Source organism: Kogia breviceps, chromosome 5 (assembly GCF_026419965.1).
Source record: "Kogia breviceps isolate mKogBre1 chromosome 5, mKogBre1 haplotype 1, whole genome shotgun sequence".
Classification (NCBI taxonomy): domain Eukaryota; kingdom Metazoa; phylum Chordata; class Mammalia; order Artiodactyla; family Physeteridae; genus Kogia; species Kogia breviceps.
Window position 1 is genome coordinate 139,218,418 of NC_081314.1, and position 13,251 is coordinate 139,231,668.

Genomic DNA, 13,251 nt, shown 5'->3' on the forward strand with positions numbered 1-13,251 from the left:
AACTGTTCTGTACATGTAAAACGATCACAAATGGAAGGAGTGTGTACCACCTGCGGGGATGGGGGGTGGCAACTCGGTCCCCTGATTGGCCAGGTGCAGCTCAGTCAACTCAGTTGAGCCTGGACCTTTCTTGAGTGATCAAGGCCAGAGCCAGTGGGTGTTCAGCTCCATTTGCCTATTTCCCTCTGGGCTCTTTCCAGGGCAGCACAGTTTCCAACGGTCCACCTCCTCAGGGGGAGCCTGGCCCACAGGCAGGGAGTAGGCACGTGCTTGTTGGTCCTGATGAGGACCTAAGCGGATGAGATGTTCCCTCAGCCAACCTCTCCGAAGGAGTCAGCGCCACCGACATCACGAAGGGTCTTCCAGAGCATGTGTCCACACCCGCGGGCTGCTGGGCCTTGTCACCCACTGCTTATTTCATACAAGTACTGCTCCCCAAAAGGTTCCAGGCCGTACTCACCATCCTCACTGTCCACACCACCAGAAGAGACCTCTTATCCTTAATTCCCTAACCTATCGCAGATGGTCTTAAAAGAAATGCCAGAGAAAAAAATTTCCTTTGATCAAAAGACACATCTTAAGATGTGTCTACTCTGATTACAGCCCAGTGATAAAAAGCAGCAAGAATTTGCCACAAAGAGTGAAAAGGAAATGAGGTCAGCTACAGTAGATCAAACTGTGGACACGCTTGCTGGAAGCCCAGGCTGCACTGCAATAAACAGGAGCTCCAGTTTATTGAGCGCTGAGTCGGAGCTGGTCATGATGTAGTGGCTTGGTGTGTGCTAAGCATTTAAAGCCCTCAACTCTAGTTTACGAATGAGTTCATTGAGCCTCAGGGAAGTAACTTGTCCAAAGTCTCGTAGCTATCAAGCTGGAAACTTCCGATTCTAACGAGATCCATCCGATTCCCAAAACCCCGTGCACTTTCCATTATTTTCTCCTGGAAGTTTCCATGCTTGGCATAAAACAGCATTTCTTAATTACGAGTACAATATTATGTAACTCAATTGCACATTACCCGTGGCCCTTTGATCTCTAGTTATACCGATGTTCTCTTTTCCCCTACTTGCTTTCTAATGATTGAACAAGGCCTCGAAGGAATACAATCCTAAACTCGTTTTATTAGATCGTCTCGGTTTTCTGAGACGATCTAATAAAATAGCTCCTGTTGGTCTATCTTGTTCATCTGATAACCCAAAAACCTCCCATTTTTTTTCTCATTGCAAAATAGTGTGTCTTTATAAAGTACCTGCCTCTAGCTCAGTATTGTGCTGAAGTATATTTTGTTGTGTCCACTTGGAGGCAGCCACTTCAGCTGCTTGTCTGATGTCAGAGGTGAGCCTTACCCCGTGTTTCAATAACCAAGCCAAGCATGGCGGCTGGGCACACGGGCTTAGGATCTGACTGGCCTGAGTGTCTCAGTCTCCTCAACTGTAAAATGGGAAAGTGATAGAACCTACCTGAGGGGTTGTTTTGAGGGTGAACTGAGCTGCTTGTTAGTAGGGAGGCTGTGTGAAGGACAGCTCTACCTGGGAACTCTGGATTTGAACCTCAGCTCTTCCGCACTGGAGCAAGTTATGTATCTCTCTGTGCCTCAGTTTACCCTTCTGAGAAATGGAGAAAATGGTAGTTCCTACATCCCAGACTGTTGTGAGGATTAAGTGAGTTAAGCGTGTATAGCTGTTAGCGCTTGTCACTATGGAACTCTGGACAGGTGTGAGATAAATGCTACGTAGGGGCAAAACACACATCTCCAACCCAGGCTACCGACACTGAAGTCACCAAGGAGGTCTGAGTCCTATCACTTGCTCTCAAGGAACATAAATTCTAAAACATACATGAAACAGGTAGTGAAAAAAAAAACCACACAAAAGTACCACACAGTGGACTTCCCTGGCGGTCCAGTGGTTAAGACTCCCCGCTTTCATGGCAGGGGGTGCGGGTTCGATCCCTGGTTGGGGAACTAAGGTCCCGGATGCATGACACGAAGCATGGCCAAAAAATAAAAAAAAAATTTTAATAAAATAAATAAAAGGTTTAAAAATAAAAGTACCACACAGTGAGAGCCATTTCATCGGGGTAACTGCCAGTGGGAAATGCAGTATTTCAGCTGGCAGAAGAAAACCTTCTTTAGAACCTGTGCTCAGCTGAATAATGGTCCTTAAATGTATCCAGGTCTGAGTCCCTAGATGGAAAAAGAATCTTTGCATGTGTGATTAAATTAAGGATTTTGAGATGGTGAGATGATTCTGGGCTATCTGGATGGGACCTAAACGCAGTCACATGTGTCCTTCTAAGAGGGATGCAGAGGGAGATTTGACACAGAAGAGGAGAAAGGAATGTGGCCACAGAAGCAGAAATTGGAGTGATGTGGCCATAAGCCAGGGAAGTCGGGCAGCCACCCAGAAGCCACAGGAGGCCAGGAATGGATTCTCCCTTAGAGCCTGTGGAGGGAGCGTGGACCTGCTGACACCTTGATTTTGGCTCAGCGGAACTGATTTCAGACTTCAGGCCTCCGGGACTGGGAGAGGATACGTTTTTGTTGGTTTAATGCACCACACCAAGTGTGTGGTAGTCGTCACAGCAGCCACAAGAAACTCATACCGCACGGTCGGCTGTGAAGTGGGAGGTGCATCTGAGAGTGTCTGGTTCCCAGTGGCTGGAGGTGGTAAGTGTGATTCATCCGCAGATAAAATGCATAATAACGATGCTGCAGAAGTCCACCGCTTAGTTGCTGAAAAGCACCGAACATCTGTTTTCTGACAAAGTGTTTCTAAATAATCCAGGGAGTTTCAGGAAGGAATTAGGGCAGAAGACAAGCAAAGGATCTTATTTTTCTGTGCTTGGCTAGCGGGAACCTGGCCTCACCATCTGATACACAGGCAAGTCTGTTGGGAGTTGGTAGCGATTTTCAGACGTTGTTTTTGACATACCCCAGAATAATTCCTTCTATTATAAAATTACTGCCTGAACATACATAAACAAGAGTGAATTGGGGGATATGTTTAATAGGAGGCAGGGCTTTTTTTTTTTTTTTTTTAATAAAAGTGAAAAATACCACCACAAATCCTACAGCCACCATTAGCAGCAGCCCCAGACTTTAGGATGCTGTTGTACCAGCCACAGGTGGCTCAGGAACCAGGGCCCCGAAATGCAACCGCATGACAGGCTAATGACCTCCCGTTGGGATTCCTGGAGTTGGAATGGGAGACGGATTGGATAAGTGGGTTCGGTAGACCCTCCTGTTTACATCATCTGTTCACCCACCAAGTCCAACTTGAACCAATCCCTGTCATAGCTTTCCAGGTTCCTTATGGGGACCACCAACTTGCCTGCAGGATCTGGATGGGGTTTCACTTCCTTGGATGTCTCTTGCTTACCCTCTGCGTCCTTGCTTTCAAGCAACGGAAGGGAAAGAGCCTGTTCAGCCATCATCTGGACCACATCTGTTGATGGCAAGCCGGCTTCCTGTGGATTATTTTGGTGGACCAGTCAATGTCAATTTTTTGTGAGCACACCCTTGGTTCTCTTTTTTCTCCTCACACAACCTTTAGCTCTGTTCATCTCTGCTCACTTCCAAGCTCCTTTGGGCTCAGTTAACTCTCATCCTCTCACTGACATGATAGCCCCCAGAGTGGCCCTAACCAGATGAAAGTCAAGATCACTAATTTACCAACAAGATTTAATGAAACCTTCAGCAAACCATAAGCACTTTGCCAGGGCCCTTAGGAAGCAGTCCTCACAGCATCCCTGTGAGGTCCTTGTTGGAGTATCTTTGGCTGCAATGGTCCAGAATCAAACCCAACAGAATTGGTAAAGACCACGCCCACAGCACAGCCCTGCTGTTTGTTAGAGGAATCGCACTTCAGGAAATTTACCAAGATAGTAGTTTTCCCATCTTCGTACTTTGTTTGTTAGTGTTCTCCATTTGCTTGGGTTTATCCTTTCAATCCCTTGGCTAATTAAATCACTGAAGAGTATATACTGGTAAGAACAGACACCATCCACGGACTGCAAACAAAACTCCTTTCTGTTATTGATGATAAACCACTTCAGAGAAGACCAGGCTGAGTCTAGAGGGTTCAGATAGCTGTAAGGGGAAGGCAGAGAGAGTAGTTCATGGCCATAGGACTTGGCCACCTCGGGACAACACGTGACGTTCGTTAAGTTCATGACCGATGGGACGTGGGCCTGGGCCTCGGATTCCTTGTCTTCCTCTGGCTCCGTCTCATCCTGCCGCCTTGTCTCTTTGACCACAATCGTGCACTTCCCGTAGGTCTTCTTTGCCACGTCACAGAACTCCGAGAAGAGGCTGTCTTCTTGTTTGATGCATAACTCATCCCTTAGGAAAATCCGATATTTCCAAGGCATCCATCCTTGACTGCCACCGGCATGCGTGATACACCAAGTTGGACGTGGCATGAAATAGCCATCACTAAAATCTTCCCCTGTTACCAGACTCTCAGGGATATCAGTCTCCCCAAAATATACACTCGTAAACCCATCACACTGCAGTGTTCTCAGCGTTTTCAAATACTGGAGACATTGCTTCCTCTTCATGTTATTGAATAGATTTCTGATAATAATATTTCTTAAAAGAGGTTTTGCAAAGTGAGGCATGGTCGCCCTTCAAGTGTTTTTCAAAGCTTGAGCGTCTCCATCTGCAGAGATCTGGCACGAGTAGGATGGTGACCTCATAAAGAGCTTTGTTACAGCTGAGCTGGTCCCATGGATACACTTTAGCATCATGAAACACACACTCAGGGCAATTCCTTTCTGGCTTATATGACGTGGGAATGGGAATGGCAAGCCATCCAAGATGTTACTTTGACATTGTATCTGTAGTAGGTCTGGAGAGAGATTGGTAATTGTATTAGTTTGCTAAGGCTGCCGTAACAAAACAGCAGGAATTTATTTTTTTCACAGTTCTGGAGGCTAGAAGCCCAAGATCAAGGTGTCAGCAGGTCTGGTTTCACCTGAGACCTTTCTCCTTGGCTTGCAGATGGCCACATCCCCCCCTATGTCCTTATTTGGCCTCTCCTCTGTGTGCCCACGTGTCTCTGTCCTAATCACTCCTTATAAGGACACCAGTCCTGTGGGATTAAGGCCCACCCATGTGACCTCATTTTACCTTAATCACCTCTTTAGAGACCCCCTCTCCAAATATAGTCACATTTTGAGGTCCTGGGGGGTCAGGGCTTCAACATGTGATTTGGGGGAGACACAATTCAGCCCCTAAAGCCACCTTTTAACAGTGATGAGCCGAGTTCCTGACTCATTTCCATTTAGGTCATGCGGATGGAGTGTAATCCATTTGTTCATTCATCCATTCTGAGCACCTACTATACACCAGGCACTGTGCCAGGCCCCAGGGGTACAGGCATGATGTGTCCGGTGAGGCCTGGACACATATATGGTTTATGTCTGAGTGCACATGGACCCTGTGCCTGCTGCCTATCCACTTTCACAATCGAGAGGGGTCTTTCCAGATGGCAGAAAGGGTGCGGCAAACGGCGAAAGAAAGTCAGCCTGTATACCTGTCTTTCACTGGGGCTGCCAGTTCTTGAGCTAATTCAATACCCCATCTACAAAGGACTTTAATTTTATATACTCAAGGCAAAATGACAGTTTACTTCCAACTCTAGCAGCCTCTTTAATGTCCTTTGTATTTTCTTGTCTCCTTAAAGATCTTTCATAAATGTGAATAATGGGTTCCATCAAATGAAGATGTGGACAAACTGGTTTATTGGGTCCTTTTCTCTACTGTTGAATGGATGAATATTTTCTTCCCACAAAGTTTTCTTGGGACTCAAGTTTAGGCAATGCCAGACAGTAAGACTAACCTAGCATAGTAAAGTTAACATGAAGCCTGTGCTCTCCAAGCAACTTTCTCAGAGGCTAGAATCAGTGGGTTTGGGTTGATAATTGTGGCCATTTTCTCTTGGAATTTTTCTTCTGGTGGCAGGAACCATTTTCAGACCAAATTTGATATGGATGCTACATACGTAGAAGTGTGGCTGCTTGGTTGAAGTGGTAATGGTGGTCCTAGAGCCCCCCCCTAGCCCCCCCCCCCCGTTCAGACACTCCTTTCTGCCTCCTGTCCCACAGGACCCTGTGGCCTGGAGCGATGTGAAAACATGATATAATACAATGAAGTCAATTCCAAGACAATTCTTTGCTTCTCTCTCATCCAATCTTCAGTTATGTATGGATATGAGAAACATGCTCAGATGTGTACAAGAAAATGTATAATGTCACCTTTGTGTAAACATATGTGTGTGTATAAATGGTAAGGAATAAGCATACTTGCTTGCATTTTCAAATATAAGCAACAGAAGAATAAACCTAACGCTAATTAAAAATGCTTACCTATGGGGGAGGGATAGAACAGGAGGCAGGAAAAAACGTGAGAAATCTTTTCTGAATGTATCTTGCTTTATCATTTTGACTGGAAAATTTAAACATTTCACATTTTTTTAAAAAAAACAAGAGTTAAGAAAAAGAAAACTAAAACACAACGATCTCTAAATTATGCAAGAAAACTGAAACTAATGAACCTCACTGCTTATCATGTCAGAAACCAAAACAAACCAACAAACTCAGTAGCAATGTATACTCCTACCCTCCAGATTATGGTCTCTCAATATTATTTCCTACGGAAGGAATCAGGGGTCCTTTGATTGTAGGTGTGGGGAAGGAAATGTGCAAGATGAGCTTGGGACATCTTGTCCAGCCTGACAGAAAGGAAGCCAACAAAGACCACAAGCATCCACCCTCACTGGCCCAGGGAGAGGCCAAAGCCTGCATCCGGGCAGGACCAAGAAGTAGCCTGCCAGGCAGCAGAGTGGGGTCTGGACTCAGGCAAGGCATTGCACCGTGGGCGGCCAGAGAAACCCACTCCTTCCCCTGATGCTATGCCTTGTGGCTTTCCCCTTCTTGACTTCATGTTCTGTTGGGAGATACTAAGGGCTTGGGAGAAAGAACCAAGCCTCACCCGGGTCACGTCCCACTTTGGAGAATTTGCATGGTGGCAGAGGACCCTCAGGAGGCACATCTGTCTCCTTGATGACTTATAAGGCAACACCTTTTAAGTACCTCCCAGGACTCAAGATAGAACCTTGCTCTCCCAGAAGCCTCACACCCCACACCCCTTCCCAGCCAGAACCTTCTCCCTTGGCCCTAAGAGTCACCACTATCTGCTTTTCTAGAAAGCACTTCTGTACTTCTTTCTTCTCCACTGCCTGGGTAACGGATATTCTGAGGTAGAATGCTGTCACATGTTTAATTCATTGAAATTAATTTTGTATAATTGGGAGATCAAGTGTGTTCGGTTCGAAGACGGAAAGTAACAGAAATCTTAACTCAGTGTGTAAGTATTAGTGTGGTTCTGGTGGCACACCTGCCACAAATTGTGCTTGTCACCAAAAAGGGGGAACATTTGGAAACTGGTTTCACCAACCGTAACCTGCCCCCACCAAATCCCATAAACTAAAAGAGTTGCCACACATACACACAGATGTGTGTTTACACGTGCTACTTTGAGTCTTATTCCACAAACTTGGTTGTGCAGGAAACATTATTCTGCTTATTTTATTTTTGAATTGAATTGAATTTTTTTAATATACAGCAGGTTCTTATTAGTTATCTATTTTATACATATTAGTGTATACATGTCAATCCCAATCTCCCAATTCATCCCACTACCACCCCCTGCCACTTTCCCCCCTCGGTGTCCGTACGTGTGTGCTCTACATCTGTGTCTCTATTTCTGCCCTGCAAACTGGTTCATCTGTAGCATTTTTTTCTAGGTTCCACATATATGCGTTAATATACGATATCTGGTTTTTCTTTCTGACTTTCTTCACTCTGTAAGACGGTCTCCTATTGATATAAATCAGTCACACTGGACCCGGGCGTTGTAGAGGCTCCTTACCCCGCCCGCGAGGCCAGAGCGTTGGCGGGATGCTGAGGCCGCCCCTCCCCGCTGCTCACTGTGGGCACATGCGAATGTGCCCGCATCCAGCCCCGTGGTCCCGGCACCTATAGGCGCTGCAGTCCTGCTGGGGCCAACGGCCTCAAGGCTGGGATCCAGCCCACTGAAGCGCGTGCCCAAGGCCGCTGCCCCAGGAGACCCAGCCGACTCCAGGAGGACCAAGAGTGAATAGGCTGAGGACCCCCCAGTTCCCCCAACCCAAGAGGCTCTGTCTGGCCCCAGGCTTGGGTACAGCTCTGCCCCCATTCTCCCCTCTAGGCAGCCCTGTCCTCCCCTACCTTCTGCAGGACAAGTAGCACAATCTCAGCTGCAGGGGGAGAGGACCTGCCCTCAGGCTTTCGGCCTGGCGTCCTGAATCTCCTCCAGGGCAATGGAGCACAGAGCCCGGCAGCCCCTACAAAGGGCAGGGCCGGAAGGAAAAACTGGTGGGAAGAAACCCCAATTCACTGCTCAGCTCAGCAGATGATCCACCACTGAGTGTGTGCGTGTGCGTGTGCGTGTGTGTGTGTGTGTGTGCGCGCACGTGCGTATCGGACTTTTCATCGTCCCACAACCCGCTGCTGGAGTGTCACCCCCAATGAGACATGTCTGTCAAGTGAGGTCACGAAGCCCCTGCTCTGTCGGTGACTGGGGGTGATGATATTGTTCTAGAGCACTTAGTGTCGGAAACAGCCCTGGTGCCTCAACATGAAGCATCTTGGTTCACCCTCATGGCGACCCGTGGAGCTGGAATGATTATCACCCCACTTAGGAGAGAAGTCGCTTGGGAAGAGAGGACAAAAGTGCCCCCTCTCCTCTCTTTGCCAACCAGGAGAAGGACCCCCAGTCACCTCTTTTCCACATGCACACACAAAAATTTTTTAAATCCTTCTCATGTACTTCCTAGAGCTAAGGAGAGTTGACCAGAACCAAGGGGAGGCTTCTCACATGCCTTGACCCTCCTTACAGCTGCTTTTCGTCACACGTAGGATGAGAGAATTGGACCAGGCAAGGGAGGAGTTTCATTCACCCCAAAATGTGCTCTTTCTCTTTCCTGTGGAACAAAAAAGATGCATGTGAGTATGGATGTAAGAGTGTGTGTGTGTGTCGAGTGTGTATACGTGTGTGGAAGTATGTGTGTATGTGAGGTGTATATGTGGGGTAGATTTACACATGTGAGTGTGTATGTGTGTGTGCACATTCGTGAGTGTATGTATGTATGTGTGGGATGCTGTGCGTGTGTGTCGTGTGCAGATGTGCGTGTGAAAGTGTGAGTGTGTGTGGACGGTGTCGTGTGTGTGAATTGTGAACACCTGGACCTGTGGGAGGACATGCAGCTCTGGACGCACTTCCTGTGTTCTCAGCAGCGGAGCAGCAGTGCTCAGAGAGGCCGCCTTCCTCAGGCCCCGCCCAGCGTGACAGCACCCCCACTGGGCACTCCTCCCACGGCCCGTGGGGCACATCATGCCCAGCTCCCCGCCGCTGGGAAGGAGCTGGAACCGTCAGGGTAATCACCAAATTCTCTTCAACCTTCCTCAGCTCTCTTCTTGCCTCGTTTAACGGAGGCAAGACTCCCACCCCCAGCTTCTCCTCCCACCTGCACCTGGAAGGCAAGAACCAGCCCTCGGGGCTTCAGATGCTTCCCGATACTGCTTGGAACAGCACTGAGGAACCGTCAGAGGAGCTTTGCTTATGCCTGGGCCCCGAGCTCAGAGGTTCTGATGGCATTGGTCTGGGGCGAGGCCCAGGCACCATCATGCTTTTTACAGACTTCTGTGTGATTCTAAGGTGAGGCCAAGCTGAAACCCCCTTTTGAGAGCAAGGCCTGATCAGAGCCTGGTGGGGACCCCAGAGTTAGTTTTGAAGGGAACAGAACAATTTTTTTTCCTCTCATAAAATTTATAGACTTCTTTTTAATGTAGAAAGGTTTGAGTTTTAGGTGAATGAGAAGGATAGAATGTAGGGAATGGGACTGGCCTTTCCTCACCCCTGTGGAGACCCGAGGAACCTCCATGAAACAAGGAGTCTTAGTCCCTTTGTGCTGCTGTAACAAGTTACCACAGATGGGGCTTAACAATAACAAGACATTTATCTCTCACAGCTCTGGGGGCTGGGAAGTCCAAGAGCAAGGTGCCTATAGACCCAGTAGATACAGTGTCTGGAGAGGGCCCACTCCCTGGGCCCTTAGACAGTCATTTACTCAGGGTTTCCTCACATGAAGAGGGCAGAAATTGGAGGAGGCAAGCTCTCAGGTCACTTCTCCTAAGGGCACTAACCCCATCATGGGGGCCCCACCCTTTTGATCCCATTACCTCCCGAAGGCCTCACCTCCTAATACATCACATTGGAGGTTAGGATTTCAACATATGAACTTTGCGGGGGACACAAACATTCAGTCCTTAGCACGTGGTTTGAGAACCTGGGATCTAGTTCAATTCTGTAGTAGCCATTGGTACTCTTCCTGGATTGTTTGGCTCTGGCCTTCCAGACACAGGGTGGGATGGCACTTCCCCACGCCCTTGTGGTTGGGAGGACCATGGACTACTTTAGCCCATGAGTGGTAGGCAGGTGTGATGTGCGTCTCTTCCAGGCTGGAGCATTTAACCATCCAGGTGAGACTCTCTGGAGCTCTTCCCTTTCACACTAAGACCAGAGATGTTTCAGACAGTGGCTGCTCCAGAAACCTGGCTCTCAGAGCAAGGACAGTAATGACCCAGAGCAGAGCCCCAGCCAACCCACCGTGTGCAGGGGGCATGAGAGAGAAATGAACCTAGCCCAAGCCAGTAGCCTTCTCATTCCTCACCTTGGATGAAAATAAAGGTATATTTTGGACAAATAATGCACAGAAATATCACATGGACCTAGCTTTGAACTTCTTGCCCGCTGTTTGACAATATACAGGTTTCTTAGCCTCCTTGCACATCAGTTCCCAGATAGCACACACCTCGTGGTGTTTATAAAGGGATCACCCAGCTAGTGTACATCAAGGCACCCAGTGTTTGGTAGTGTTCATTAAATGTTAGTTTTCTTCTCTTCCTACGGCACCTTTAATGGACACATGGTTGCCTCCTTGCTTCCATTTTCCCGACCACCCCCCCCCACCCCGCTCCCCAACAGTGCCCTGAGTTCGGTTCCAGTGTTCACCTGTCTCCCATGAAGCTCAGGTTCTTTTGGAGGAAGCCATGTCAACTCCTGCTCCAAACTTAAGACAATCCGCACATCCTACTCCCCCAGCCACTGCATGTTTCAGGGAGTGCTCATGACATCAGCAGCCCCCAGTAAATCTCGGGGATCTTGCCAGGACTTCTGGGCCCTCAGGACCTGAGAGGGGCCCAACCTTACTTCTCTCATCTCTCTTTCCCCAGAAGGAGATCTGTCCTCTGTCCTTCGTGCAAAGAGCCTTGCTGACACTTGTTCAGACACATCTGACCCCAGCAGGGGACCTGATGTCCCCTGGGCTCCAGCTGGGACCCCCCCCCACTTGTTTGTTTTCTGCTAATTAAACTTCCTAATATAACTTGTGCTAAGTGGGTTTACAAGGCAGGGGGTGTGGGGTAAAGGGCCCTGCCTGGCCTAGAGAGGCTCCCCACTGCACTTCCTGCTGATAAAGAGACACATGCATGAAAGTGCTTGTCTGGGATTGGTGGCAGCTTAGGACAGAAGGCATGAGGCAATCAGGCTTTCAAACAACCCAGGAGGAATACGACTCGGGGGCAGACAGCTCAGCATCTCCCCAGCAAATAATAATTACAATAATAATACTCTCCAAATAACTTCAGGATTTGTGCACACATGAGAGCAACACAGAAATCCATGCCATGGAAATGATGTGGCTTAATTTGACATTTACGACTTTTATTGGAGGCTCATCAACTGGTTGGTTTCACTTCATTAAATTTTCCATTGTGTCGAATTATATTGCTAATGCTGATGGTGGATGACATAAATTTCTTTTTCTGCTCTGACCTGAGGTTTATTGATCAATTTTGCAGTTCTGTTGTAACACACTGTCCCGAATCTCCCAGACTTTATACATGCTTCTGTTACCAAAAGTGCATGGCCTGTGTCTTTCTTCCTATAAGGACGCTAATCCCATGGTAGGGGCCCCACCCTCATGACTTCATCTCAACCTAATCATCTCCTGGAGGCCCTATTTCCTAATACCATCACATTGGGGATTAGGGCTGCAACATATGAATTTGGGGGTGGGAGCACAAACTTTCAGTCCATAGCACACCACCAATGGCCTAACTCCCCCACTGGCTGTCCACTAGCCTGTGCTGGCCTCTGTCCCGGGCAGTTGTTTTCTGCAGCCTTCCCATCGTGATTTAGTGCACAAAAGACTATGTGGTACCCTGCCCGTGCGTGGGCTCCCTATACCCCAATTCTCTGTATGCACCCATTCATCAGCCTTGGCTCTGCTGGGCCAGGGAAATTGTTAACTGCTGCCCAGAAACTGTGGCCCAGGCAACCCTGTGCACGTCTCCACCACCCAGTGGCTGCAGCCGTACCTTCTCCAATGAGGTCTGCACCTCAGCCTTAGGGAGGGACCCCCTTCCAAGTTTGTCCTTCCCTGGGCACTCTCCCTCAGACCTTGGATATGCTTTAGAGTTCTCTTTACATCTTCATAGTTTCTTCCCTATTGTCATTTAATAATTCTTTACATGAAACTTCCTCTGTTCAAATGACTGTGTGGTTTATCTCTAGCTTCGTTGGCAGGTGTTAGCATAAAGGCAGCATAGGACCTGGGGATGCAGAGAATGGGTAACAGGCACACGCGATAATACATGTAGAACATTTAGCACCTGGTACACACCCAGTCTTTTTATTTTAGCTGTTATTATTTTTAAATGAGTATTGCTATTTTGGGGGGCACATCTGTAGGAGACTGGGCAAGGGGAGAAGGCTTTCTGGAGGAGAGGATATCTGAGCTGGCTTGAAGACAGACTAGTGAGTCAGGCCTCTGGGTGGAAAGGGAGCCATGAGGGCCAAAACCAGGAACTGGCCCACCTCCCATGGTTGTTATAAGGACTGAAATGAGAGAGGAAGATAAGTGTACTTTGTAAACATAGAGAGAGATTATAAACAGTAATAATCCAACTCCTTTCGCTTGCTGGAAGCAGACCTTAAGGACAACCGGTCCTCTGTGCAAATTCCATGCTCATTATATTTTGTCTGAGGACTGGACATTTCCACCAGGAGAAAGTGCCTAGAGAAAATTGTTAGTACCTACTGTCCCAAATGGAATAGCACCCATTGTAAATAACTAAGTTGACACA

General features: G+C 47.9%; 2 protein-coding genes and 1 long non-coding RNA gene across 14 annotated transcripts in view; 2 read left to right on the plus strand and 1 right to left on the minus strand.

The window, feature by feature from the left end:
• Positions 1-13,251, plus strand: part of SMIM11 (small integral membrane protein 11) — a 110,001-nt gene that overhangs the window by 16,443 nt on the left and 80,307 nt on the right. The window contains exon 5 of one of the 12 annotated variants that reach the window (XM_067035052.1): positions 6,109-6,231. The exons of the other annotated variants lie outside the window; for them this stretch is intronic. The gene's annotated coding sequence lies outside the window, so the exon portion shown is untranslated. Of the gene's footprint in view, positions 1-6,108; positions 6,232-13,251 lie in introns of those variants that run through there. 12 annotated transcript variants of the gene reach the window in all.
• On the minus strand, positions 3,850-4,620 carry C5H21orf140 (chromosome 5 C21orf140 homolog). Its single transcript, XM_059064469.2, has one exon. It carries the CDS (start codon positions 4,618-4,620, stop codon positions 3,850-3,852), a length of 771 nt encoding a protein of 256 aa, XP_058920452.1.
• LOC136794334 (uncharacterized) lies at positions 9,335-11,489 on the plus strand. The gene is made up of 2 exons (XR_010840941.1): positions 9,335-9,760; positions 11,338-11,489. It is a non-coding gene; the product is annotated as an uncharacterized lncRNA (long non-coding RNA).

Bases quoted from the DNA above. Each gene is read 5' to 3' on its own strand.
- C5H21orf140 (XM_059064469.2), bottom strand. From the start codon at position 4,620: ATGCCTCACTTTGCAAAACCTCTTTTAAGAAATATTATTATCAGAAAT.